General features: G+C 38.7%; 1 protein-coding gene across 3 annotated transcripts in view; it reads right to left on the reverse strand.

Annotated features, from left to right (window-relative positions):
• Window positions 1–24,860, reverse strand: part of GABRB3 (gamma-aminobutyric acid type A receptor subunit beta3) — a 162,203-nt gene that overhangs the window by 39,308 nt on the left and 98,035 nt on the right. For 2 of the 3 annotated variants that reach the window (XM_043492362.1, XM_038387076.2), the window contains exons 4-7: window positions 17,547–17,767; window positions 11,899–11,981; window positions 10,805–10,942; window positions 1,310–1,462 (exon numbers count right to left, since the gene is read on the reverse strand). In XM_043492362.1, coding sequence (XP_043348297.1) covers window positions 1,310–1,462; window positions 10,805–10,942; window positions 11,899–11,981; window positions 17,547–17,767 — 595 coding nt within the window. Of the gene's footprint in view, window positions 1–1,309; window positions 1,463–10,804; window positions 10,943–11,898; window positions 11,982–17,546; window positions 17,768–18,811; window positions 18,831–24,860 lie in introns of those variants that run through there. The other variant, XM_043492325.1, reaches the window with a different exon arrangement.

Genomic DNA, 24,860 nt, shown 5'->3' on the forward strand with positions numbered 1-24,860 from the left:
GCAGTGTAGACATGCCCTTGGAGGCTTAACCAGAGGATCTTAACCTCTAGGAGAACACAGACCTCTTGCAGAAGTCAAAAAGCAAAGTTTTTTCCTAGTCAACAAGGATCTATGAGTGAATCCCTTCCCTAGCAAGCATCTAAGCTATAGGGCCTGATACTCCATAGTACTTAGTCATTTACACCAGTGCAGAGTGAGTGTGAAACACTATCACTCTGATTTGAGAGCATTTTACACCCACTTTGCACTAGTGTAAATGACTACACAAGGTACAGGGTAATAGAGGATCAGGCTCATAGTCTTGTATATTATGGAGCACAAGAGGACAGGTTACAGGTACTGGGTGGCATACTTCATAATAACTCATGCATACTGATGGTTGGCTGCTTTCTCAAAAGAACCTACCAGATTGATCTCTGGCCTCTGAAGGGCAGTCTCTCTCTCCCACTGATTGAGACTAACGGGGCTCTTGTGACTCCTTTGGGTGTAGCTGACATTGTTATTATTAGAATTTATTATCTGCATTACCGTAGCACCTAGGAGCCCCAGATGTGGACTAGGACCCCACTGTGATAGGTGCTCTGCAAACACAGGACAAAATGTTAGTTCCTGCCTCTACATTGGGGTAGAACTCATGAAAGCGGGACAATCTTTTGATACATGACTAGCCAAAACAAACAAGAAAACAATAAAACAGGCCAGCAGCCTTACTCAAGTCTCTCTCTTTCCAGGTGCCCTGAGAAGAGAATTGCATGGGCTAGTAGCAAGAGTGTGATATGGCTTGGTGACTTCTGTCTAGCTATTCCTGTTTATTCAATACCACAGTTATGATGAGAACTTAAAACAGAGATATTGGTTGGACCACTGGGAATATTCCTCCTCTCCGCTGACCTTTAAGAGGAGGTGGTGGCTGGAGCATCCTACATTCTGCAAGTTCTGAGTAGCAGAATGGTTTTTGTGGACTCTTCCTGCCATGTAAGTTAGAAGAGCCCTAAAACATGAGCCAAAGGATAGCTTGGTCCCTGGCCAGCCCCAAGATCTGGGGTATATGGAAAGGTAGCTTGGAGCCACTTTACTCTGATGAGAGGAAGATTGGGCTCTATATGAGGAACTCACTTTAGAGATTTTATGATGGTTACATTCTGCATTCGGTGGGAGAACAAAGCACTATTGACTCAATACAGAGTGACATGATTTTGGCATAAGTGAGCTTGGAATATCAATATACTGACATGTAGCAGTCTTTAACAACTTCTGAAGTTTGAATTTAGTTTGACATTTTAATGTCCCGCTCATCCATATCACATACCAAGGGCAACTCTTGCTGCTGATGCATCATAATTGATCCAGAATGACACCCACGATAAAATGGTAATCAGTATAGAGGGCATGTAGGTCTGAAGAATAAAGTATCCAATATTTCTCTTTAACTTAAAACTCAGTGAGAGTCTTGGATATGCACCTAAGAAAAAGGGGGGAAATAACACTTTTATTTATACTGAAAAAAAGATCCTGGTACACAAAATACTTTTCTTTAGTTTCCATAGAAACTAAATCATGCACCTTTGATGGGATATTATGACATTTATAGAACAGTAGGGAAAATGCCTTTAGTGTACTACTTTAGCTAAATGCATGCTATTCAAAAGGAATCTTGGATTTTTTGCAGAGAATACACTAGTTTGAATTTTACCGAGAAAAGAGATAATAACGTTAATTTTTAATTATAAAACAATGGGCTGAGCACTGGATTTTTTTTAAAAAAAGTGATGCTTAAATCTCTATGTAAAATGTTTATCTAAATGAATAATTTTCATATATCACTTTATTGAAAGGATTAGTATAATTAACAGTCAAAATGAATATAATTAAATTAATTAATTTTAATACATTATAATTAAAATGGATTTCACATAATGTATTATTTGCATAGAATAGCTGTTCCTGAACTGACACTTCTCAAATAGATGCAAACTAGGTGACATATGCTACTCAAGTATCAGAAATAAATTCTCTTGAATAACAGTAAGAAAAAGAACAGAAGAACATACCAACAGCCATACTGGGTCAGACCAATGGTCCATCTAGCCCAGTATCCTGTCTTCTGACAGTGGCCAATGCCAGGTGCCCCAGCAGGAATAAACAGAACAGGCAATCATCAAGTGTACCAACCCTTGACACCCATTCCAAGCTTCCAGCAAACAGAGGGTAGGGATACTTCAGAGCACGGGTTTGCATCCCTGCCCATCCTGGCTAATAGTCATTGATGGATCTATCCTCCATGAACCTATCTAGTCTTTTTTGAACTCTGTTATAGTCTTGGCCTTCACAACATCCTCTGGCAAAAAGTTCCACAGGTTGACAGCGCATTGTGAGAAGAAATACTTCCTCTTGTTTGTTTTAAACCTGCTGGCTATTAATTTCATTTGGTGACCCCTAGGTCTTGTGTTATGAGAAGGACTAAACAACACTTCCTTATTTACTTTCTCCACACCAGTCATGATTTTATAGACCTCTGTCATGTCACCATTTAGTCATCTCTTTTCCAAATTGAAAAGTCCCAGTGTTATTAATCTCTCTTCATATGGAAGCTGTTCCATACCCCTAATCATTTTGTTGCCCTTTTCTGAATCTTTTTCCAATTCCAATATATATATATTGAGATGGGGTGACCACATCTGCACACAGTATTCAAAATGTGGATGTACCATGGATTTATATAAAGGCAATTTGATATCTTTTGTCCTATTACCTATCCCTTTCTTAATGATTCCCAACATTCTGTTAGCTTTTTTGACTGCTACTGCACATTGAGTGGATGTTTTCAGAAAACTATCCACATTGACTCCAAGATCTCTTTCTTGAATGGTAACAGCTAATTTAGACCCCATCATTTTATATGTATCGTTGGGATGTTTTCCAATGAGCATTACTTTGCATTTTTCAACATTGAATTTCAACTGCCATTTTGTTACCCAGTCACCCAGTTTTGTGAGATCCATTTTGTAACTCTCCTCAGTCTGCTTTGGGCTTAACTATCTTGAGTAGTTTTACATGTGCACATGAAAAACTGCACATGCACCCACATGCAACAATTCCTTTAAAAAGTTTGTTTGATCAAATACAGTTGGTTAAATCTTCACTTAAAAAATATACCTTGCTACTGTGCAGAGTCTATATTTTTTGGTGAACAATCCCTGAAGCGTTAGTTTGCTTTATCACATTCATTTTCTAATGAACAATGTCTCACTTCCAAACATAAACTCTTTCTCTCCTTGAAACTAGGCCTACTTTTCTGCTAACAAAGTTGAATTCTCTCATCTGATTTTCTAATAAAATAGCCTGGAGGGCCTCCTGGGTAGCCTGTGTAAACCAAAGCACACACCCCATCTTGTAAAATAAGTTTTAAAAATAAATCAGGGACTGAACCACTCACTGCAGTGGGAAAACCAGGCAGTAGGGGGTGACAGTGGAGCAAAACTCTGCCAGGTTCCTCTCAGGTAGTTTCTCCCAAATTATTTTGCCCATGGAAGCGGTGGGGTTTGCACCTCACAGATCATTTCCATCCAGAGGCCACAGCTGGCTTTGTATCCCTGGAAACCATCCTTACTGCTCCCAGACAGCAATGGTGCCATGCTATCAGGACTGCCCTAGATGGTGCCTGACCCTGGAACTACCAGTGTCTGTATTATCCTAAGCTATAATATGTTTACACCTTTGTAGAGTTGGAGGAAGGATGGTGCATGATCAATTGGCCCAATCTCCATCCTGCTGACTCCTACTCCCTCTCATTTACTCCCACACTGCCCCAGTATGCAGACCACAGAACTCTGTGAGGGATGACAGGGAGAGAATTTTGCTATGAAGGCAGCTGACTCTGCACTTTCTGTGTGGAAGGTCTGTGCACAGGGGCCTCACTCACATGTGATCAAGGGATTATGATCAAATCCTTATATATTTAGGCAGAAATCAAATACTTTGTGCAATCATTATTTCCTAATTTGCTCAACTATTATTACTGTAACTGGCCTGATTTTGGAGGGATAATTAAGGCTCAATACATTTATCAACTAGTTACCTGGAGGTTCTAGCTCTTATATATTACATCAAAAATATATTTTAATCTTGAGATGTGTTAATGTTTAGGGGCCAGATTCTGATACCTTCCTTCACATTCAACATTAGGAGTTCCACTGATTTCAGAGGGATAATTTGAAGAGTACAGTATTGACTCACTGCAAGTAAGAGTGGCAGAATCTGGCCTTAAATATTTAGGCAGATATGACTGAGAATGCAGAGAGGAAAATACATGGTTAATCAATAATCTGAGTACAAATAACCCTAACTTCTCATTTATTCAAATGCTTGGTAAAAAGCAATTACCTGTGTCTGTTTCGATTTCATTAAAAGACAGGGAGCTGAGCTGAAATACCTAGCTCCAAGGCTAAATTAGTCTCTTGCTGTTTTATCCAAGTAAAAAACTAAGATATCAGAGATGGCCAGTTACAGAATTCATATTCAAATCTGTTCTTTGTTTGTTTCTCTTCTTTCCTACCGGGAGGAAGCACAGGCAGGAATGTCTGAGAGGGGAGGGCTCCTGCCTCATACTGGGAATGAGGGGCGATCAACAGGTTATCTCAAGTGCTTATATACAAATGCACAAAGCCTTGGAAACAAGCAGGGAGAACTGGAGGTCCTGGTGATGTCAAGGAATTATGACGTGATTGGAATAACAGAGACTTGGTGGGATAACTCACATGACTGGAGTACAGTCATGGATGGTTATAAACTGTTCAGGAAGGACAGGCAGGGCAGAAAAGGTGGGGGAGTAGCACTGTATGTAAGGGAGCAGTATGACTGCTCAGAGCTCCGGTATGAAACTGTGGAAAAACCTGAGTGTCTCTGGATTAAGTTTAGAAGTGTGTGCAACAAGAGTGATGTCATGGTGGGAGTCTGCTATAGACCACCGGACCAGGGGGATGAGGTGGATGAGGCTTTCTTCCGGCAACTCACGGAAGCTACTAGATCGCATGCCCTGATTCTCATGGGTGACTTTAATTTTCCTGATATCTGCTGGGAGAGCAATACAGCGGTGCATAGACAATCCAGGAAGTTTTTGGAAAGCGTAGGGGACAATTTCCTGGTGCAAGTGCTAGGGGAGCCAACTAGGGGGAGCGCTTTTCTTGACCTGCTGCTCACAAACCGGGTAGAATTAGTGGGGGAAGCAAAAGTGGATGGGAATCTGGGAGGCAGTGACCATGAGTTGGTTGAGTTCAGGATCCTGACGCAGGGAAGAAAGGTAAGCAGCAGGATACGGACCCTGGACTTCAGGAAAGCAGACTTTGACTCCCTCAGGGAACAGATGGCCAGGATCCCCTGGGGGACTAACATGAAAGGGAAGGGAGTCCAGGAGAGCTGGCTGTATTTCAAGGAATCCCTGTTGAGGTTACAGGGACAAACCATCCCGATGAGTCGAAAGAATAGTAAATATGGCAGGCGACCAGCTTGGCTTAATGGTGAAATCCTAGCGGATCTTAAACATAAAAAAGAAGCTTACAAGAAGTGGAAGGTTGGACATATGACCAGGGAAGAGTATAAAAATATTGCTCGGGCATGTAGGAAAGATATCAGGAGGGCCAAATCGCACCTGGAGCTGCAGCTAGCAAGAGATGTCAAGAGTAACAAGAAGGGTTTCTTCAGGTATGTTGGCAACAAGAAGAAAGCCAAGGAAAGTGTGGGCCCCTTACTGAATGAGGGAGGCAAGCTAGTGACAGAGGATGTGGAAAAAGCTAATGTACTCAATGCTTTTTTTGCCTCTGTTTTCACTAACAAGGTCAGCTCCCAGACTGCTGTGCTGGGCAACACAAAATGGGGAAGAGATGGCCAGCCCTCTGTAGAGATAGAGGTGGTTAGGGACTATTTAGAAAAGCTGGACGTGCACAAGTCCATGGGGCCGGACGAATTGCATCCGAGAGTGCTGAAGGAATTGGCGGCTGTGATTGCAGAGCCCTTGGCCATTATCTTTGAAAACTCGTGGCGAACGGGGGAAGTCCCGGATGACTGGAAAAAGGCTAATGTAGTGCCCATCTTTAAAAAAGGGAAGAAGGAGGATCCTGGGAACTACAGGCCGGTCAGCCTCACCTCAGTCCCTGGAAAAATCATGGAGCAGGTCCTCAAAGAATCAATCCTGAAGCACTTAGAGGAGAGGAAAGTGATCAGGAACAGTCAGCATGGATTCACCAAGGGAAGGTCATGCCTGACTAATCTAATCGCCTTTTATGATGAGATTACTGGTTCTGTGGATGAAGGGAAAGCAGTGGATGTATTGTTTCTTGACTTTAGCAAAGCTTTTGACACGGTCTCCCACTGCATTCTTGTCAGCAAGTTAAGGAAGTATGGGCTGGATGAATGCACTATAAGGTGGGTAGAAAGCTGGCTAGATTGTCGGGCTCAACGGGTAGTGATCAATGGCTCCATGTCTAGTTGGCAGCCGGTGTCAAGTGGAGTGCCCCAGGGGTCGGTCCTGGGGCCCGTTTTGTTCAATATCTTCATAAATGATCTGGAAGATGGTGTGGATTGCACTCTCAGCAAATTTGCGGATGATACTAAACTGGGAGGAGTGGTAGATACGCTGGAGGGGAGGGATAGGATACAGAAGGACCTAGACAAATTGGAGGATTGGGCCAAAAGAAATCTAATGAGGTTCAATAAGGATAAGTGCAGGGTCCTGCACTTAGGATGGAAGAATCCAATGCACCGCTACAGACTAGGGACCGAATGGCTCGGCAGCAGTTCTGCGGAAAAGGACCTAGGGGTGACAGTGGACGAGAAGCTGGATATGAGTCAGCAGTGTGCCCTTGTTGCCAAGAAGGCCAATGGCATTTTGGGATGTATAAGTAGGGGCATAGCGAGCAGATCGAGGGACGTGATCGTTCCCCTCTATTCGACACTGGTGAGGCCTCATCTGGAGTACTGTGTCCAGTTTTGGGCCCCACACTACAGGAAGGATGTGGATAAATTGGAAAGAGTACAACGAAGGGCAACGAAAATGATTAGGGGTCTAGAGCACATGACTTATGAGGAGAGGCTGAGGGAGCTGGGATTGTTTAGTCTGCAGAAGAGAAGAATGAGGGGGGATTTGATAGCTGCTTTCAACTACCTGAAAGGGGGTTTCAAAGAGGATGGCTCTAGACTGTTCTCAATGGTAGCAGATGACAGAACGAGGAGTAATGGTCTCAAGTTGCAATGGGGGAGGTTTAGATTGGATATTAGGAAAAACTTTTTCACTAAGAGGGTGGTGAAACACTGGAATGCGTTACCTAGGGAGGTGGTAGAATCTCCTTCCTTAGAGGTTTTTAAGGTCAGGCTTGACAAAGCCCTGGCTGGGATGATTTAACTGGGACTTGGTCCTGCTTTGAGCAGGGGGTTGGACTAGATGACCTTCTGGGGTCCCTTCCAACCCTGATATTCTATGATTCTATGATTCTATGATTCTTCCAGGATATTTCTTTTGCTAATTAGAAATGTATTTTAAAGATTGATCTTTCAGAACATGCCAAATAATTATTTGTCAAAGCCTATTAAAAGTACCTTCCTCTTTCAAAAAAGTAGCTAATTTGGCTAGAGACTATGATGGGTCTTGAAGTTTCCAGGAAAAGTGGGTTATATCTTCCCTTTTCAGGTCAGTCTCTTAGCCCTGGTCCTCGGGTATGCAGGATCGATCTAAATTATGCAACATACTTAAATCGACTTACCGTGGTGTCTTCACCGTGGTGAGTCAACTGCTGCCACTCCCCCGTAGACTCTGCCTACACCTCTCGTGGCACTGGAGTACAAGAGTCAACGGGAGAGCGCTCGGGGGTCGATTTATCATGTCTAGTTTAGACGCGATAAATCGTTCCCCGCTGGATCGATCGCTGTCCGCCAATCCAGCCGGAAGTGAAAACCTACCCTTATTTCAGTTTATCTGGACCATTTTTTCTTTTTCCTAATGCTTGTCAGATCAGCCACTGCAGGAGCCACTTCGGTGCATGGTTGGCCTTCTTAGTGTCTTGCAGTAGGGCTTTGGCTGCAGTATGGAACCTTTCCAGAAAATCATTGCTATTCTCAGTTGAAGATTGACTATTTCAATTTTTAAAATAGTTTTCATAGTTCTGATTTAAACTTTCTTTTCTATAATTTTTAAATTGGATGTTTTAAAAGTACATTCAAACAAATTATCTTAATCTAAATTGTGGGCAACCACGTTACCAAATAAGCAACAGTTTATGCATAGTTTGAAATAGGAATAGTAGGAAAGTTGAAGAGTTCAGAAGCTGGGAATTTGCTAAAATCAATGGCTCAAATTTTCAAAGCTGCCTACATTATGTGAATGCCTAATTCCCATTCATTTTAATGGGCATGCAGCTCTAGACAGCTTTGAAAGTCTTAGCCAATATGTGTGTTTTTTTCATTGCTCCTTAGTAGGGGCAGTAGTATGGACAGTGTTTCCATTCTCATTATATTTTGTACAAGAATATACAGTAATGCTATTTCGGGGCGTACAGGAGGAATAACTCATTTTATCTGAAACAATGCTTATATCAAGGCTCTTTAATACACCTGATGCATTCTGATTTTTGGCATAACCAATAGAATGATTACTACACTGAAATCTTATCTATAGCTCAATGAACCATCTAATATCTGCCTTTGAGCACCCGATAGCCTCAGAGACAAAAGGGACAGCATCAGCCTTCCTTTCCACAGAGACAGAGAAACTCAGCAGCAGCAGCCAAGTCAGTAGTTATTTTCCCCTGAGTCTTTAGAGAGAGGTAAAGGGTCTTGAGGAGTCCACCAGCCCCTCCAGATAGCATCCCTAGTTTTATTATTATGAATTATTATTAATAATAATAATTTGTGTTATGATCACAGTGTGCTGGGTGTTGGCCAGACATTCAAGAAGATGGATAAAACATACAATCAAAAAATATACGCTAATAATAATTAATATAAACTGCATTCTCTATCAAGCACTAATTAGCTGGCTAATTTATTGTGGTGTATGGCAGAGGTGGGTTTTGAGGAATGATTTGAAAGGGAAGGACTTGGCCATGTGGATCAGTTCAGGGAGGTTATTCCATGCATGGGGGCTGTTGTGGTAGAAACGTAAAGATGGTTTGGTGAAAGATTTATTCCCTTGCATAAAAACAGTGTTACCATACTAGATCAGGTCTGTGGTCCATCTAGCCCAGTATCCTGTCCCCATCACTGGCAATCATCAGATGCTTCAGAGGAAGGTACAAGAAACCTTATATAGGCATGTGGGATAATCTACCTCCCACAAAAATCTCATCCTAATCCCTAATAGTTAGGCTGTTTTAAACTCTGAAGCATGGAGTTTTAAATGTTTGTTAGCAGTAACTATTATAATGCTGAATATTCTTTTTTATCCATATAAATGTCCAATCCTGTTTATTATTGCCTCTTCAATCTCTTTTATATGGCTGTCACACAGTTCTTTAGATTTCTATTTCATCTGTGTTTAACAGGACTCTGTAAATTATTCCAGATTTCATCATAAAAAACATTTCACACTTTCTTGAACTAAAACTTAACTTATCCTGCACTAAAATCTTTTCTCAACTTCCTGTAACCAGTGCAAAAATGAGGTTCTCCATCAGTGCCATGCAACCAATATTTTAAAAAGCAGTTCTCACAAAAACTCCCACCTTCAGTGTGTGATTGTTGTCATGAGATGAGTGCATGAGATTGCAGAGAGGAGTGGTAAGGGATTAACACATCTGTTTCCTTTTCCATTTAAACAAAACCCTCTTTTCCTAACTATGACCAAAGAAATATGACAGCATTTGGCAAACAAACTCATATCAATTGCTCTTCTGCCAATGCTTATATTTTGTAATGAAATACAAGTAGTGCTGCTGTGCACTTTGAACCAGATGCTATGATCAAGGAATCGGTGAAGAGAGTCCCATAAATGTACATATGCTTAGTTTGTTAAATGCTTGGGATGAAGAGTTCAATAGGCAGCATGGTTTCATGATCTGAACAGAGGGTCGAGCGTTTGAAACTCCTGAGCAGAAATCCCAGCTCTGCCAAGGAGTCAGTGTGTGGCCACAGGCAAGTCATCCGTGCCAACATTTTCAAAGATATTAAGCACTTAAATCCATGCTGTCTTCAGTCACCTCAGTAAGTGGTCTAGTTTCAGAGACGCTGTGAGATTCTATCAATTTAAACTACGTTTCTGGCGGGGGGTGAGGCGGGGATAGAGGTGGGTCAGAAGAGGACCTCTGACCCCAGATTTAGCACTCCAAAACTGACTATAGGAGACCTTGGATGTGTAGAAACTAGGTATCTTCAATTGCCTACTACATGCAGACACATACCTTAATGCAACACAAGATATAAAATACACTGCATACACTGTTTTGAAACACAATCCAAACACACACTCGAGTTGTAGATCAATGATCATAAAGCTGTTATTTTTAACCTGGCATTCCCATACTTCTGTAAGGTCACTATGGGCTAGGGTTAACTGATAGCCCAAAGTGAAAGGCTTCATACCCAATTACAAAGATGTTTAGCCTTTCTGTTAAGTATGACACAACATAGGCTCGAATGGACTACTCATCTGTAAAAAAAAAATGGAGAAGTATTCCTGCTTCATGGATTACTGCATAATGGCTTTACCAGCAAATTGTTTATCACAAATGTGGTATCCAGCACTATCATTACGTAAAATAATAACTGACATATGTAAGGAAGTGAACAAACTGAACATACAAACAAAAGAAACACTTGCCTGTGGCGAAGACAACATTCTTTGACACCAGTCTGTATTCCACAATGGAGAACTGTGGAAGCTCGATCCTCTCTACGCCTGTGACTGCATTATCTCCACCTCTCCAGTAAAACTCTATGTCATCTGTTGTATAACCATCTTCAAACAAAGCACAAATGTAATGTTGGAAAAAACCTCTACTATATTCTACCATGAAAAATCTAGTACATAGTATCATTTCAGAAAATTACAGAGTGGATTAGGGTTTTGCAGCTATAATTGTTCACTACTTTATTCCATATGGGTGGTTTTCAAATATATTACCATTCTAATTTGCTCTCTTAAAGGGCTGTCTCCATTAAATAAAAGAGTTCACAAGTAGTTGAGGCAAGTTTTTTGTTTTGTTTTTTAGTTCTGATGAAATTCAGGCCAAAAATGAAGGCAACCAGATAGAGTACAGTCAAGACATAGATACAACCAGGAAGTGGCTCCTAATACTGACTAGGGGAGTCTGTTTACAGATTGGTGCAATTTCAGATATCAGATGCACTTAGTATTAATTAACAGGAAAAGAGAGAATGTTCTACCAATGCAAACAAAGATATTAGAGAGAGGGGCCTTCTCCCACAGAAATCAATGGTTAAACTCCCAGTAATGCCAATGGGACTGGTATTAAGTCAAGTGTAATTTAAACAAATAATTCATTAGTGTGTTCTTCACGGCAAGGCCATTCATGCATAATAAAGCACGCTGAAAGAAAATTGTATCTCAGTGTTTGCGCTCTTCAAAGTCAATCTTATTAAAACATGAACCTTTGTTCTCACGTTGTAAATAAATATCCAGTCACTACCTCTATCTAATCAGTCTGGAGTGCTGAACTGTATCATTCTTTCTATCTCCTAGCACCGATTTTTATCAACACAACATGCAAGCCTGACATTAATAATCCCTTATATTCTAAATGATGCATAAAATCAAATGAACAGTCCAAAGGGTCATTGTGTTAAAGAATTCACATGTTCGTTAGGCATCAGGATGACTGTTCTATGGCTGTATTGGGGAAAACTGCCCACACAACTGAACTGGACTTTATTTGTATCTATATATATACATACAGCTCTCTATTTCCAGAGTACAGTTTTGTTCATCTAATGGGTATCTTCTCAGATCCATCATACAAGCTGCAGTAGTTGTGATTCTGAAATACAAACAAAAAGAATTACAGTAGGCCAATCATTCATTATTTCTTTAAAAGTGAGGAATGTTTAAAGAAAGGCATTGACTACAGACCAGATTCTGCAGCTCTTACACTGAGCAGAACTTTCTCAAATGAGTAGTTCCGTTGACTTCAGTAAGATTACTCACTCTAAATGGCACTTAATTAATCCCATTGGGGCTCAGTGTGTAAGTACTATTCAAACATTTGTCACGATTAAAAAAAGTGTCTTTATATCGGAAAGTGTTTAACCATAAAAGTTTGCTACACATGTCATGATGATGCTTTTTACTATGCTACATTTGTATTCTGTCTACATTCTGTCTTTTCTTCTTTAACTTCTTTTTTAACTACCATACAAAATGGTTTTACTGTGTTTATGTTTTATCAAAGAAATAAAATCCACAGCAGCCAAAGGAAGGATAGATTCAAAATAGTTATGCTTATTTAAATGTGATAGTACAACTTGTACATTCAATCCAAATTTAGCATAATTTTACAATCAATGTACAACAAATATCGAAATGATCAATATATTCAAATGTTTTTATAAATCTCAATTTAAACGAAAAAAATGTATGTATGCATTCAAAGCAATTATATTAAGCTACATGTTGACTCAGAATTGGATCTTAATTTTAAAAATAATGTATTAATACTGACATGTAGGCCCTGATTCAGCAATGAACTTGAACATGTGTTTAAGTTTAAGCACATGCTTAAGTGTTTTGTTGAACTGAGGTCTTAGCCTTTAGCATATGCTAAGGGTACACCATCTATCTAATATTGCTTTCATGTGAAGTTCATCTTTAAACTCCTTCTATGTTTAATTAGGTCAACATTTTAAATCCAAATTAATCCATTTTCTCATGTTAATAGACACAAACTTGAAAAATGGTTCATTCCTAAACAAAAATCTGAATCTGAATCCTTCCTTCACTGTCAAAGGTCATTTAACGCATGAACAAAGCTCTGCCATCACTGTCTACCTTGGGCCACTCTTTTCCCTCTCTAAGTACTGTTCAATGGAGGGATTCTTTCAGATGGCCCCTTTTACATGTTCCTTCAGCTGCCCAATAGCATGCCTGCCCTGACAGATGTTCTGGCTTAACACGTCCCAGTGGGCTGGAATAGTTTACAAAGAGCAGCTTCCACAGTTGCTCTGTGGCTTAGGAGACGGATTTATCTCAATTGAACATCTGCCCAGTGCCCCGCTGGTTCCTCAGGCAAGGTGCTAGATTCAGGATTATTAATTATGGAAATTAGTGTCTCTGCAGTATGACTGTTAGCAACTCTGACTTACCACATAAAATTAGCACCAAATAATGCACTCAGGGGAAAAAAATTACTTAACATTTTATCTGGGATCACCGAAGAACATTCTAAATTACACAATCATAACAATTATGAACTTTACAAAGTCACACTTATTATGAAATCAAATTATTTTGCATATAATACAATATTGGTAGTTCAAAACAATAACAAAAATCAGTGATATGTAATTGTGATTATTTTGCTGTTATCTCATTCTATTTTAAATGGGAAATATTTACTACATTGAACAATAAGTCACACGGTTCCAGATCCTGCCATGGCATCTACATGAGTTAAATTCATGCAGAGGCAGTTGCTGTATCAGGGTCCCTCAAATATTAGTGTCTTTAACTATTGGCAAATGCTAAGGAGACAGAAAATGGATATTTATAAAAGATAAATTTGGAATTTTTACTAGAAATGATGGGGCTTGCAAATTTATATTTGTCTTTAACATATTAGGTTGCTTTATGACTTTTTAGATAATGTACTCTGTCCTAAGCCCCACCAATCTCTATATATTGCAAGGTTATATTGTCAGGAAGAATATGTTCCATCAAAGTTATATAGGTTATTTATGTACTATAAATACTATCAAGACACAGATGTGTAAGTCCAAAACATCAAACTACAGATTTAAAAAAAAACAGATAGGTAAATACCACATTTACTCAAATGTACAAAATCATTTGCTGCAGTAATGCTCAATTCCATTAGTGCACAATTTCTGTGAACTTTCAGGCAACCTCATTTTTCTTGCACACATGCTCACGGAAGGAAAGTTTTGTTCACTCAGGCTAGCTTATGTGCGCAAGAAGAAGAACTATTTTTTTTTATGGAAGAGATGCTGTCTGGCACAGCAGGATGACAGGATTCCCAGAACCCCTCAGCAGTGTACTGGTAGAGAAGCAATTATATGAGCCAGACAAAGATCGGATTTCACACAAACACACACACACTTTGTATGCACTCAATACAGAAAGGAAAGGTTGACAATTTTCCAAAATTTCCTAAATTAGTTTATCTCCTGACACCTCTCCCTGAACTGCAACCTTATTAATTATTATTATTATTACTACTATTATTTGTATTTATATTGCTGTGTTGCCTAAAGGCCCTGAATCTGTTGCGCTAGGCACTGTACAGAAACATAAAAAATTAGACCTTCCCCAAAGAGTTTACAGTCTAAGTAAAGTTAAGTACACTAAGAACTTCTCTCTGAGAGGTTCACAGTCCCAGTCGCTAATTCAGATATCCTTCCCTCCTGCTTATAAGAATTACATTCTTTCAATTAAAGAACAGAAGCAATGTCACTTTCTTTATCTGACCAACCATAACTAACCAATATAGCTTCAATGTTCAAATACTGAGTATTGAATACTAAAAATAACCAATTCACAGATTCAAAAGAATTGCAAAACAATTCTCTCTCTCATTTTAGGTATTTATAACATGCTCCATCACCATAGTGTCTGAGGGCAAAAAGATTTGCGTCCGGTAAGCATACAACAGGCAAGGATACTTTATTTTCTATCCCCTCTTTGTAAATGCCATTACCTTTTTTTTGTTTAAATTATTATTGAGGAAAAACCGCTGCATAGAAATGTGCATTTTACATTTTGTGCTGCAAACAGTGACATCTGTAGACAATTGGAAGGGAGTTGCATAGCCATAGATCAGGTTCTGAGAAAGTCCAACCTTGGAACTATTAATTCCATTGTTCTTCATGGATAGTGATTGTGAAGAGAACCTTGGCAGAGAAGAAACCAGAGATAACCAAGGCTCAATCCCTTGAAGACTTTGAAGATCAGGGTTCTGAATTTTCCAGTACTTAACGTGGAGCCAGTGTGGCATATAGGTCACTTTCGTCAGGCATTTTCAGGGATCTGTGTTGCTCAGAAGTTGGACCACCACCTGGAGCTTTCTCATGATATTTTCTATCATCCAGTGCATTGTAGTAACTGAGCGTTGGGAGTGTCAAATATGAAAATTGAAAAGGCCAGGTGCTCACTAAAGAGGAGGCCTCATGACCAGATGAAGATGGCAGAAGGTATTTTTGGCTACTGATGCCATTTGACTGTTCAGAAGCAGCAGAGCCTAGATGGAGCACAAGTCTGCAAACCACCTTTGCAACTAAATACTAGGTTAAGGTTTTGACCAGTCTTTTAAAACTTTTTTCCCTTTCTTTTTGCTAGGATTTAATGTCAGGAGTTTCTTGTCTCTTGTAGGCTCAGCAAAAGCTGGGCAAGAGTGATGTGTGTATGAAAGAAGTTGTGAGTTGGGTATCATATATGTGCCATTGGCACTGAAGTCCATGTCTCTTTGTCTCTTCTCATTGAGTAAATTCAAACAACAAATACATTCAAGGAAAGTGTAATCTGCTCATAGGCATTCGCTGTTTGCAGAAGAGCAGACTAAATTTATCAAATAAATGATTTTCTACCGATTAATACTGAGCTTTAATTTTATAACTAATCATCAAATTGATTTGGGAATGTGCTGTGAAAACTTTGTGACAAAGTCAGACCTGACAGTTCTGGGAGAATGGTTGAAGGCAGGTGTATCTATCTTAAAATTGTTAAAGCCCTTTTTCCTATGAACGGAAAAAAGTTACCTCAGGTTGATTAAGGACACGCTGATTCTAATTAAGGGCAGCCTGTGACCTATGAAAACCTCTTCCAGTGAGTGAGACGAGGGAAGGGAAGAAGCTGCAGAAGAGTTGTATGCAGCAAGGGGAAAAGGCTTCTCTTAGGTAAAGAGATGGGTTTTCCCTATAAGGGCAAATCTTGTGTTTATTTCTGTCTGGGGAAGGGGCCTTGGTTCCCAGCATAATTGGGCCCGGAGTGGGCTAGAGAGGCAGCTGGCAATTGGTGGCCAGCATGAGAAGCTGTACTGCAGGAAGTGAGGAAATGTAATATTTTAGTTTGTTTTGTTTAAAGGCGCCCTTAGGCCAACCCTCAGGCCTACCCTGTAAACATTGTAAATGAACCAACGTGAAGTATTAAATCTCCAAAGTGGGACTGTTTTGCCCCAAGTCCCCTCAATGCCAGAGAGAGAAATGCTGAGCCCTGATGGCATGAAAGAGGTGCATTGCCACAACATTTATACACAAAGTTGCAATGAAGTATTTGTAATTCAAAGCAATAACTATACTTTGCTAATATTCATATATTTTTATGTTGTCTGTGAGGCAGATTCTTGAAGAAGAATAAAAGAAAAGATTCAGTTCTATGTTGTTTGTTTATTTAAATTCAAAAAGGGAAGATTTCAAAAGTAAGATTTCAGATTGCTGCTGCTGCAAAACATCTCAGCATTTGCAACATGGGTACATAGCGTGCAAAAGCAAAAGCCTTCTTTCACTAAACATAGTTTATGGTGCAGCGATCACTTGCTGAACATGCATGTACCCAACTTTGTTGAACTTCCATAAAGGTGTGGGGCTGTTTTTATTTTATATAAACAGGCTCACACCTCCTACGTTAATACAGAATGAAAGCTTGGGAAATGATGAGTCAATGCCAAAGTCAAATAAAACTTCAATGCCTGATAAAAACAGAAGCTCTGGTAAATACTAAAATGGTTGTGGTGGGAATATTCTACATCCTCATTCCTTCCCAATTTGTAGAGAGTTGCACCTTTTCTATAATTTCAATTAACCTTTCCAGGCCTGATTCGCATTTCACTAAGTCCCCTTTTTACTGCTCTGGCAATGTACAGGGACTTCATATGGATATAAAGCAGCGTCCTTTAAACTCCTTTACACTTCCAGAGTAAATATAAAATCCATAAGGTATACACAATCATGTTTTAATGTTGTAGACTTCACTTTTCCAGAGTTTATTTTTTCCACTACCAAGTAGTGTTACACCAAGAGAGGAACTCAGCACTCAAATTAAACCTCACTCCCCATATTTTTTGAATGAAATATTTAGGTTTGCACTTCATGGTTTCCTTTCAGAAACCATGTAGCTCCAGAGCTTTCCCGTTATGGTGATGCTGTATAAACTGATAAAAGCTGACTGAATACACTGGTGGCAAAATTAAGAAACATTGAGGTTTATTTTTATGTTATTTATTTAGTTTATGTTATTTATTTTCTACCGACATCTTTCAGGGTTTCTGTGAAGGTTACATAATATGCTACATAGAGCGTGTAATAACCTTGTACCAGGAAACAAATATCAACAGTACGAAACAATGGCTATGAAATCTTCATCATAAAGTACAGACCTGAGACCATACAGCACTGTTCCATCTGGATGAAGGCGAATCATTCGATTTTTCACTGTAACTCCATGCACAAATGACTTCTTGTCATTTAAAAAGTAAGTGTCGGGCACCCAGAGTTGATCTGCCACTCGATTATCAAGCGTAAGGTTGAGAGGTATCCCAGCATAGGCTAGTCTCTTATCTCTCCAGTATTGTTGAAAATACATTGTTAAGGTATAATCCTGGTGGCGAAAAGGAGAAGAAAAAAACCCTGCAGTAAGTGCTTGATTAGCGAGTCAATAATTCATTACTGAGGAAACAAACTACATATTTGGTGACACCTTGTATAAAAAATAAATTCTTACTAACACTAGTTTAACATCCTCATTGTTCCCTGTTTTCAATTTTAGATACATTTTGAGTTACATTTACCTTGCAAAAAACGATTTAGACCATGAAAGCTTTAAATAATTTTAAATAATTCAGGAATGGTTTCAATTAAGTTTAAATGTGTATTTCAAAACATCTAGCAAATTAAACTTCTTTTGATATCTTTCCTTTCTCTCTCTCTTTTTTTTCCCTTCCACAAATTACCATTATAAATTGTGTGATAGCTTCATAATAAGAGAGAGATGCAGGGTGTTTCGTGGGGTGGGTAACTAAATAATAGGTAAATATTGTTACAATTCCCATTTTACAGATTGTGAAACAGACACAGATAGGACCAAATTTCCAGTCTCTGGCACCCCATGCAAAATATTTTGAACAGCAGTCAAAATTGTAACAGAAAGCAAAACTGGAAAGATACAGTGTACCTATATGTGCCTATAGAATGATAATATATGCTGGCATAGAGTAAAGATTTTACCACCATGAGTTAGGCTAGCTACAATATACATAAGCAGTAGGTAAACCCTAGCTAACATTGTTCTAGTCTGATTATACTAGTTTCTATATTTGATTTTCATGGCTTTGTGCGTAGAGTCAATTGAAGGTGCTGGGTACTTGGCATTTTTGAAAATCAGATCTCTTATTTAGGAGCCTAAACATGGATATAGAAGCCTAACTTTATTCAATCATTTTAATAAATCTTTTGCTATTTTAAGATGTTGCAAATTTTACTTGATCATGCCAATAATAAAACCACACTTAACATGCTGGGAAGAGGTTCCCAGCCTCTGTGATAAACCATAATCTATGTGGTTCATGCACTGAATGTAGGACAGTGGTTTTCAATCTCGGGTCTGCAGGCTATGTCTAAGGGATCTGCAAAAGGTTGTCATTACCATCGAACAATGGTTTTCAACCAGTGGTCCACAGACCCCCTAGGGGGTCTGCACCGCCATGTGAAATTTTTTAGGTGTCTGCAAATGAAAAAAGGTTGAAAACCAATGATGTAGGATATTATACAAAAACATAAAAATGCTGTGGATATTTTATAACACTAGGAAAATAAGTTAGTCAAAATGAATTTCATACTAAGATTTTCTGTTCAGACAAAAGGAAAACAAATCTTCAAAATATCTTCTTTTCCATCTATTTTAAAATTTGATGGTGCATTTTCTTTTTAGGATCCTTTATTTTCATAATTCTTTGTATGAAAACCAAATTGATTATTCAAGACAAAACAGAAAATTTGTATTCAGATCTTATAATATTGTTACTATATTTACAATAAAAACACAAACATTGCCTATTAAAATACTGATGTTCAATAATATACAAATGCTTTAAATAGCAAAAATATTCACCTAGCCTGAGAAGTTAATGTAATTTCCAAACAGATATTTAAACAATGAACTAGAGGTTTGCAAGTCACAAGATATCTCCATTTGCATGTGGTTTAGCAAACTGGTGGTACAAAAACCCTCAGGCTTGCTTCTCTCAGGTTGGGTGGGAATTATCATCAATGAATGTAAGTAAAACTTTTAGGGCTGGTGGCAGCCTGTATGTCCATTTTTGGGAAAGTATTTCATGCTGAGAAATCCTAGTTTCAGGCATCAATCCTACGCAGTGCTTCAATCAGACCCAAACATTCCTCCTCAGAATCAAACAAAACTACTAATTCCCTTCAACATTCAGAGTTCTTGGGATTTTTATCGAGTGAATCATTCTCTTTAATGAGGTAAGATATCTTGCTTTAAGAAACTGTTTTTAATTGCTTGGCAAATACAGTATTCTAGTCATTGGGTAAGTTGTTCCCTTTTTAGAAGCTAAGAACATTTAAAACAAAGGAACCAAATGGTAGGAGAAAAGAGGTCCTTGTGGAACTGAGTGCAGTTCATGCTTTAAAGGCCAAATCTGACACGCCTGTTGAGAATAACCTGATCCAATATTTTGTTTGAAAATCTTTTCTTAGTGGGACTAATCTTCATCACTCATCAAAGGAAAAGGTTTATGCTGCTCTCAGTGCATTTGCATAGCTCCTATTAGTGCACCAGGAAGACCATATACCTCCTGCCATTCTGATGTTGATGAATAAGAACAAATACATTCTCTACCAGTTGTGGCTTGATTAACGTTTGTTTCTATTAATTATAAAGATAGCACAATACTTTATTTTGCTTCAAATGTCCAACATCAGGAGACTGTGAATTAGTGAAATATTGGATACATACAGAGTATTGTAAAATGTATAATATATAATAAAATGTGTTTTGCATAACCTAGAAGGAGCAGAAAAAAAAGCACAAAACCACTAGGGTGATCTGTTACTGCACTGAAAGAGTAACCAGCTGTCACTCAAATGTAATTGAAACAGAGCATCTGAACAATAGGAAAGGGAATTTCAAGAAGAACCCTTTTGCATGATATAAGATGCATGCTAACAGCTACCTGATTGCCCGAATTAGCTGATGAGATAGATGAGGTGGCATGAAACCAGGTACTTTTCCAGGTATTTTTCCATCAGAAATTCATTGCAATCAAAACAATTCTACATGAAACTTGGCAAATTCTGATGGAAAAAATGTTTCCACTCAAGGTAAAAGTATGAAGTTATAGATGTAATAAAACTGCTGAAATTACTCTGATAGAAAAAGAGTAAGAAAAGGGTGAGCATTAGCGGTCACATCCTCAAGTTCTGCAAAACAGCGTAGCTACATTCACTTCAATGAAGTTACCCTGATTTGTACCAGATTAGGATCAATACCTAATGGCTAGTAGGAGGAGTGGAAAGATATCATGAACTCATGAGCCAACAATATGCAAATAACATGCTGCTCTCAAGTAACACCATTGTCTCTTTGCTGGCCTAGTGAGCGGATGAGATTAGCTCAGGGATGAAGAACAACTGTTTGAAGCTCAACCGAACTAGACAGAGGTTATGCTGGTTAGCAGAGGAAAGTATTTTGAGGGGTTTTTAGACAAAATGCAGTTTTCAGTGGCTGAAAATGCACAAGCAACTGGTCAATTCAACTTGCAGTTTAGGAGTGCTCCTGAATGCTTTGCTGATGCATGATGCGTTTCATGTAGCAACATCTGCAAGTAACATGTTCTATCATCTATGGCTGGCTAGAAGACTGCATCTCATGCTGATGAATGATAACCTAGCCTCAGTTTTTGTTACCTCTTGGTTGGACTATTTCTATAGTCCATGAATCTATTAGCCTCACAAAATTCCAGCTGGTACAAAATACAGTAGCCTGTCTCCTCACTAGCACTGACTTCCACAAGCACATCAAACCATGATGTTGGCTTCCCAAATTCAAAGGATTCAGCCATTCAAGGCACTCAATGGTTTGGGCCCAGCCTATCTAAAAGACTGCCCAAAGCTTCAAGATGAGGACTGCAGCTGGTAGCTCCTATCCTCAGGTACAGTAGAATTGTCCATTGCAAGGACAAAGCTTGTCTGTGCAGGAGACAGCACAAGACAAGTCCAAGACTGTGGGAATTCGTTCCACAGGAATTAAATACCACAACAAATCTCACTACCTTTTGTTTCCAGTGCAAGGTGCACTTCTTTGACCTTGATTTTGCGAATATAAACACATAGTACAGGTATACATTATACATTTTTTTCATTACAATTTTTTGTTGAGGAGAAGGGAGAATGAAAGAACCAAACATGGCAGATAATATTCCCATTACTTCTAGAAGTTATTCAGCTACGATGGTGATGAGGGCCATGTAAGAACCTGAATAGAATAGAATAGAATAGAATGTGCCTATGCTCTTTGAAAGTATTATCCATTAACTCCAACACGTGAATAAGTGAGCATAATACAGTCTTACAAAATATATCCTTATGTATGCTGCAGGCATTTATGGTAATTAAATAAAAATTTCCCAAATGACAGGTTTCAGAGTAGCAGCCGTGTTAGTCTGTATTCACAAAAAGAAAAGGAGTACTTGTGGCACCTTAGAGACTAAGGAGAGACTGCTGAATTGGAATTAATTTGCAAACTGGATACAATTAACTTAGGCTTGAATAGAGACTGGGAATGGATGAGTCATTACACAAAGTAAAACTATTTCCCCATGGTATTTCTCCCTCCCACCCCACCCCCCACTGTTCCTCTGATATTCTTGTTAACTGCTGGAATTAGCCTACCTTGCTTGTCACCATGAAAGGTTTTCCTCCTTTCCCCCCCCCCCTGCTGCTGGTGATGGCTTATCTTAAGTGATCACTCTCCTTACAGTGTGTATGATAAACCCATTGTTTCATGTTCTCTGTGTGTGTGTATATAAATCTCTCCTCTGTTTTTTCCACCAAATGCATCCGATGAAGTGAGCTGTAGCTCACGAAAGCTTATGCTCTAATAAATTTGTTAGTCTCTAAGGTGCCACAAGTATTCCCCAAATGGTAACTCTCTTTATAGACTGAACACATCTGTAGAAAGTACACTGTATTATTTATTCTTACATAGCTTTTCAGTCAGTCAAAACCTACTATAGTTACCGATCTACTATATAATGTACTATAATATATTAAGTATAAACAGAAAAGAACTGATTTCCTATTACAAAGTAGTTATTTTTGGCTTTGCCTTCAATGCTCCATAAAATGAAAACAAATATAAATAAATATATAATGATTTGCATGTCAAAAGTAACATTAACAATATGTACCACAGCAGTAACACCATAAAATTTGCAATTACACTTTATACTCCATTTTAGGGTACTACACATGGAGGATGTTAACAAACTGGCCATTAATTGTAGAAAATGGTGTATTTTTCCAAATTATTTTTAATAGAGTATTATAGTTAATAATCACTATAGCTTATAATATTAATATAACTATTAATGATTTTAAATGATTTGTTAAAAATATTTATTATGGTGTTCCTGAGGATTGATTTATACCTTCTTGAAATGCAAAAACTTTTCTTAGATTTATTCTTTAACATAAATACACATCAAATGCTTTCTTGATGTACAGGGAAATGGAATTATCCCCAACTGTTTTAAACAATTTATTTTTGATGGAACCATACAGCTCATTCATTCAAAGGATAAAATAAACCAGGAAAATCCATCTAGTAGTCTCCCCATAACTTAGATATGGATTCTGTAGAGTAAGGGGCATATTTTTAAAGCATCAATCAGGGACTGAACTACATGATTCCCATTAAAGCTAATGGGAGCTAAATTCCTGCATTCTGTACTTTGAAAACATGCTTCTGACTTTTCACACCCTACGAGGCACACCAGCATACACAGGAGGGATTCAAGAAGTTTACAAGTGCTTTTCAGAACTTTTTGTAATAAAGTTTCAGTTAAATAGATATATAATAAAAACACACACACTGGTCAGCACTGAAAAAGTCAGCATTCACCAACAGTTGCCTTGCACAGTGCTACATGAGATTACCTCAGTTTTTTTCCATAGGAGATATCTGTAATGACAATTCACATATTTATTTTTGTTAGTTAACAGTAAGAAGAGAGAAAAAGGGAGGGAGGCTTCTCTGCTCCTTGAAGTATTTGAACCATGATTTAAGGACTTCAATAGCTCAGACATGGGTGAGGTTTTTCATAGGAGTGGGTGGGTGAGATTCTGTGGCCTGCGCTGTGCAGGAGGTCGGACTAGATGATCAGAATGGTCCCTTCTGACCTTAGTATCTATGAATCTATGAATCTATGAAAAGGAAAATAGGACTATCAAGTGATTAAAAAAAGTAATCGTGATTAATCATGCAATTAATTGCACTGTTAATAATAGAATACCATTTATTTAAATATTTTTTCATGTTTTATACATTTCAAATATATTTCAGTTACAACACAGAATACAAAGTGTACAGTGCTTACTTTATATTTATTTTTATTACAAATTTTTCACTGTAAAAAAGAAACAAAAGAAACAGTATTTTTCAAGATACAAGAACTGTGGTGCAATCTCTTTATCATGAAAGTTGAACTTACAAATGTAGAATTATTTTTAAAAAACCTGCATTCCAGGCGACATGCGTCCATACTGATGACGGGTTCTGCTCGATAACAATCCAAAGCAGTTTTCAGAGTAGCAGCCGTGTTAGTCTGTATTCGCAAAAAGAAAAGGAGTACTTGTGGCACCTTAGAGACTAACAAATTTATTAGAGCATAAGCTTTCGTGAGCTACAGCTCACTTCATCAGATGCATTTGGTGGAAAAAACAGAGGAGAGATTTATATACACACACACAGAGAACATGAAACAATGGGTTTATCATACACACTGTAAGGAGAGTGATCACTTAAGATAAGCCATCACCAGCAGCGGGGGGGGAAAGGAGGAAAATGTTACATTGATGACATCTTCATCATCTGGACCCATGGAAAAGAAGCTCTTGAGGAATTCCACCATGATTTCAACAATTTCCATCCCACCATCAACCTCAGCCTGGACCAGTCCACACAAGAGATCCACTTCCTGGACACTACGGTGCTAATAAGCGATGGTCACATAAACACCACCCTATATCGGAAACCTACAGACCGCTATTCCTACCTACATGCCTCTAGCTTTCATCCAGATTATACCACTCGATCCATTGTCTACAGCCAAGTGCTACGATATAACCGCATTTGCTCCAACCCCTCAGACAGAGACAAACACCTACAAGATCTCTATCATGCATTCCTACAACTACAATACCCACCTGCTGAAGTGAAGAAACAGATTGACAGAGCCAGAAGAGTACCCAGAAGTCACCTACTACAGGACAGGCCCAACAAAGAATACAACAGAACGCCATTAGCCATCACCTTCAGCCCCCAACTAAAACCTCTCCAACGCATCATCAAGGATCTACAACCTATCCTGAAGGACGACCCATCACTCTCACAGATCTTGGGAGACAGACCAGTCCTTGCTTACAGACAGCCCCCCAATCTGAAGCAAATACTC

The sequence above is a fragment of the Dermochelys coriacea genome, chromosome 1, assembly GCF_009764565.3.
Source record: "Dermochelys coriacea isolate rDerCor1 chromosome 1, rDerCor1.pri.v4, whole genome shotgun sequence".
Taxonomy (NCBI): Eukaryota; Metazoa; Chordata; order Testudines; family Dermochelyidae; genus Dermochelys; species Dermochelys coriacea.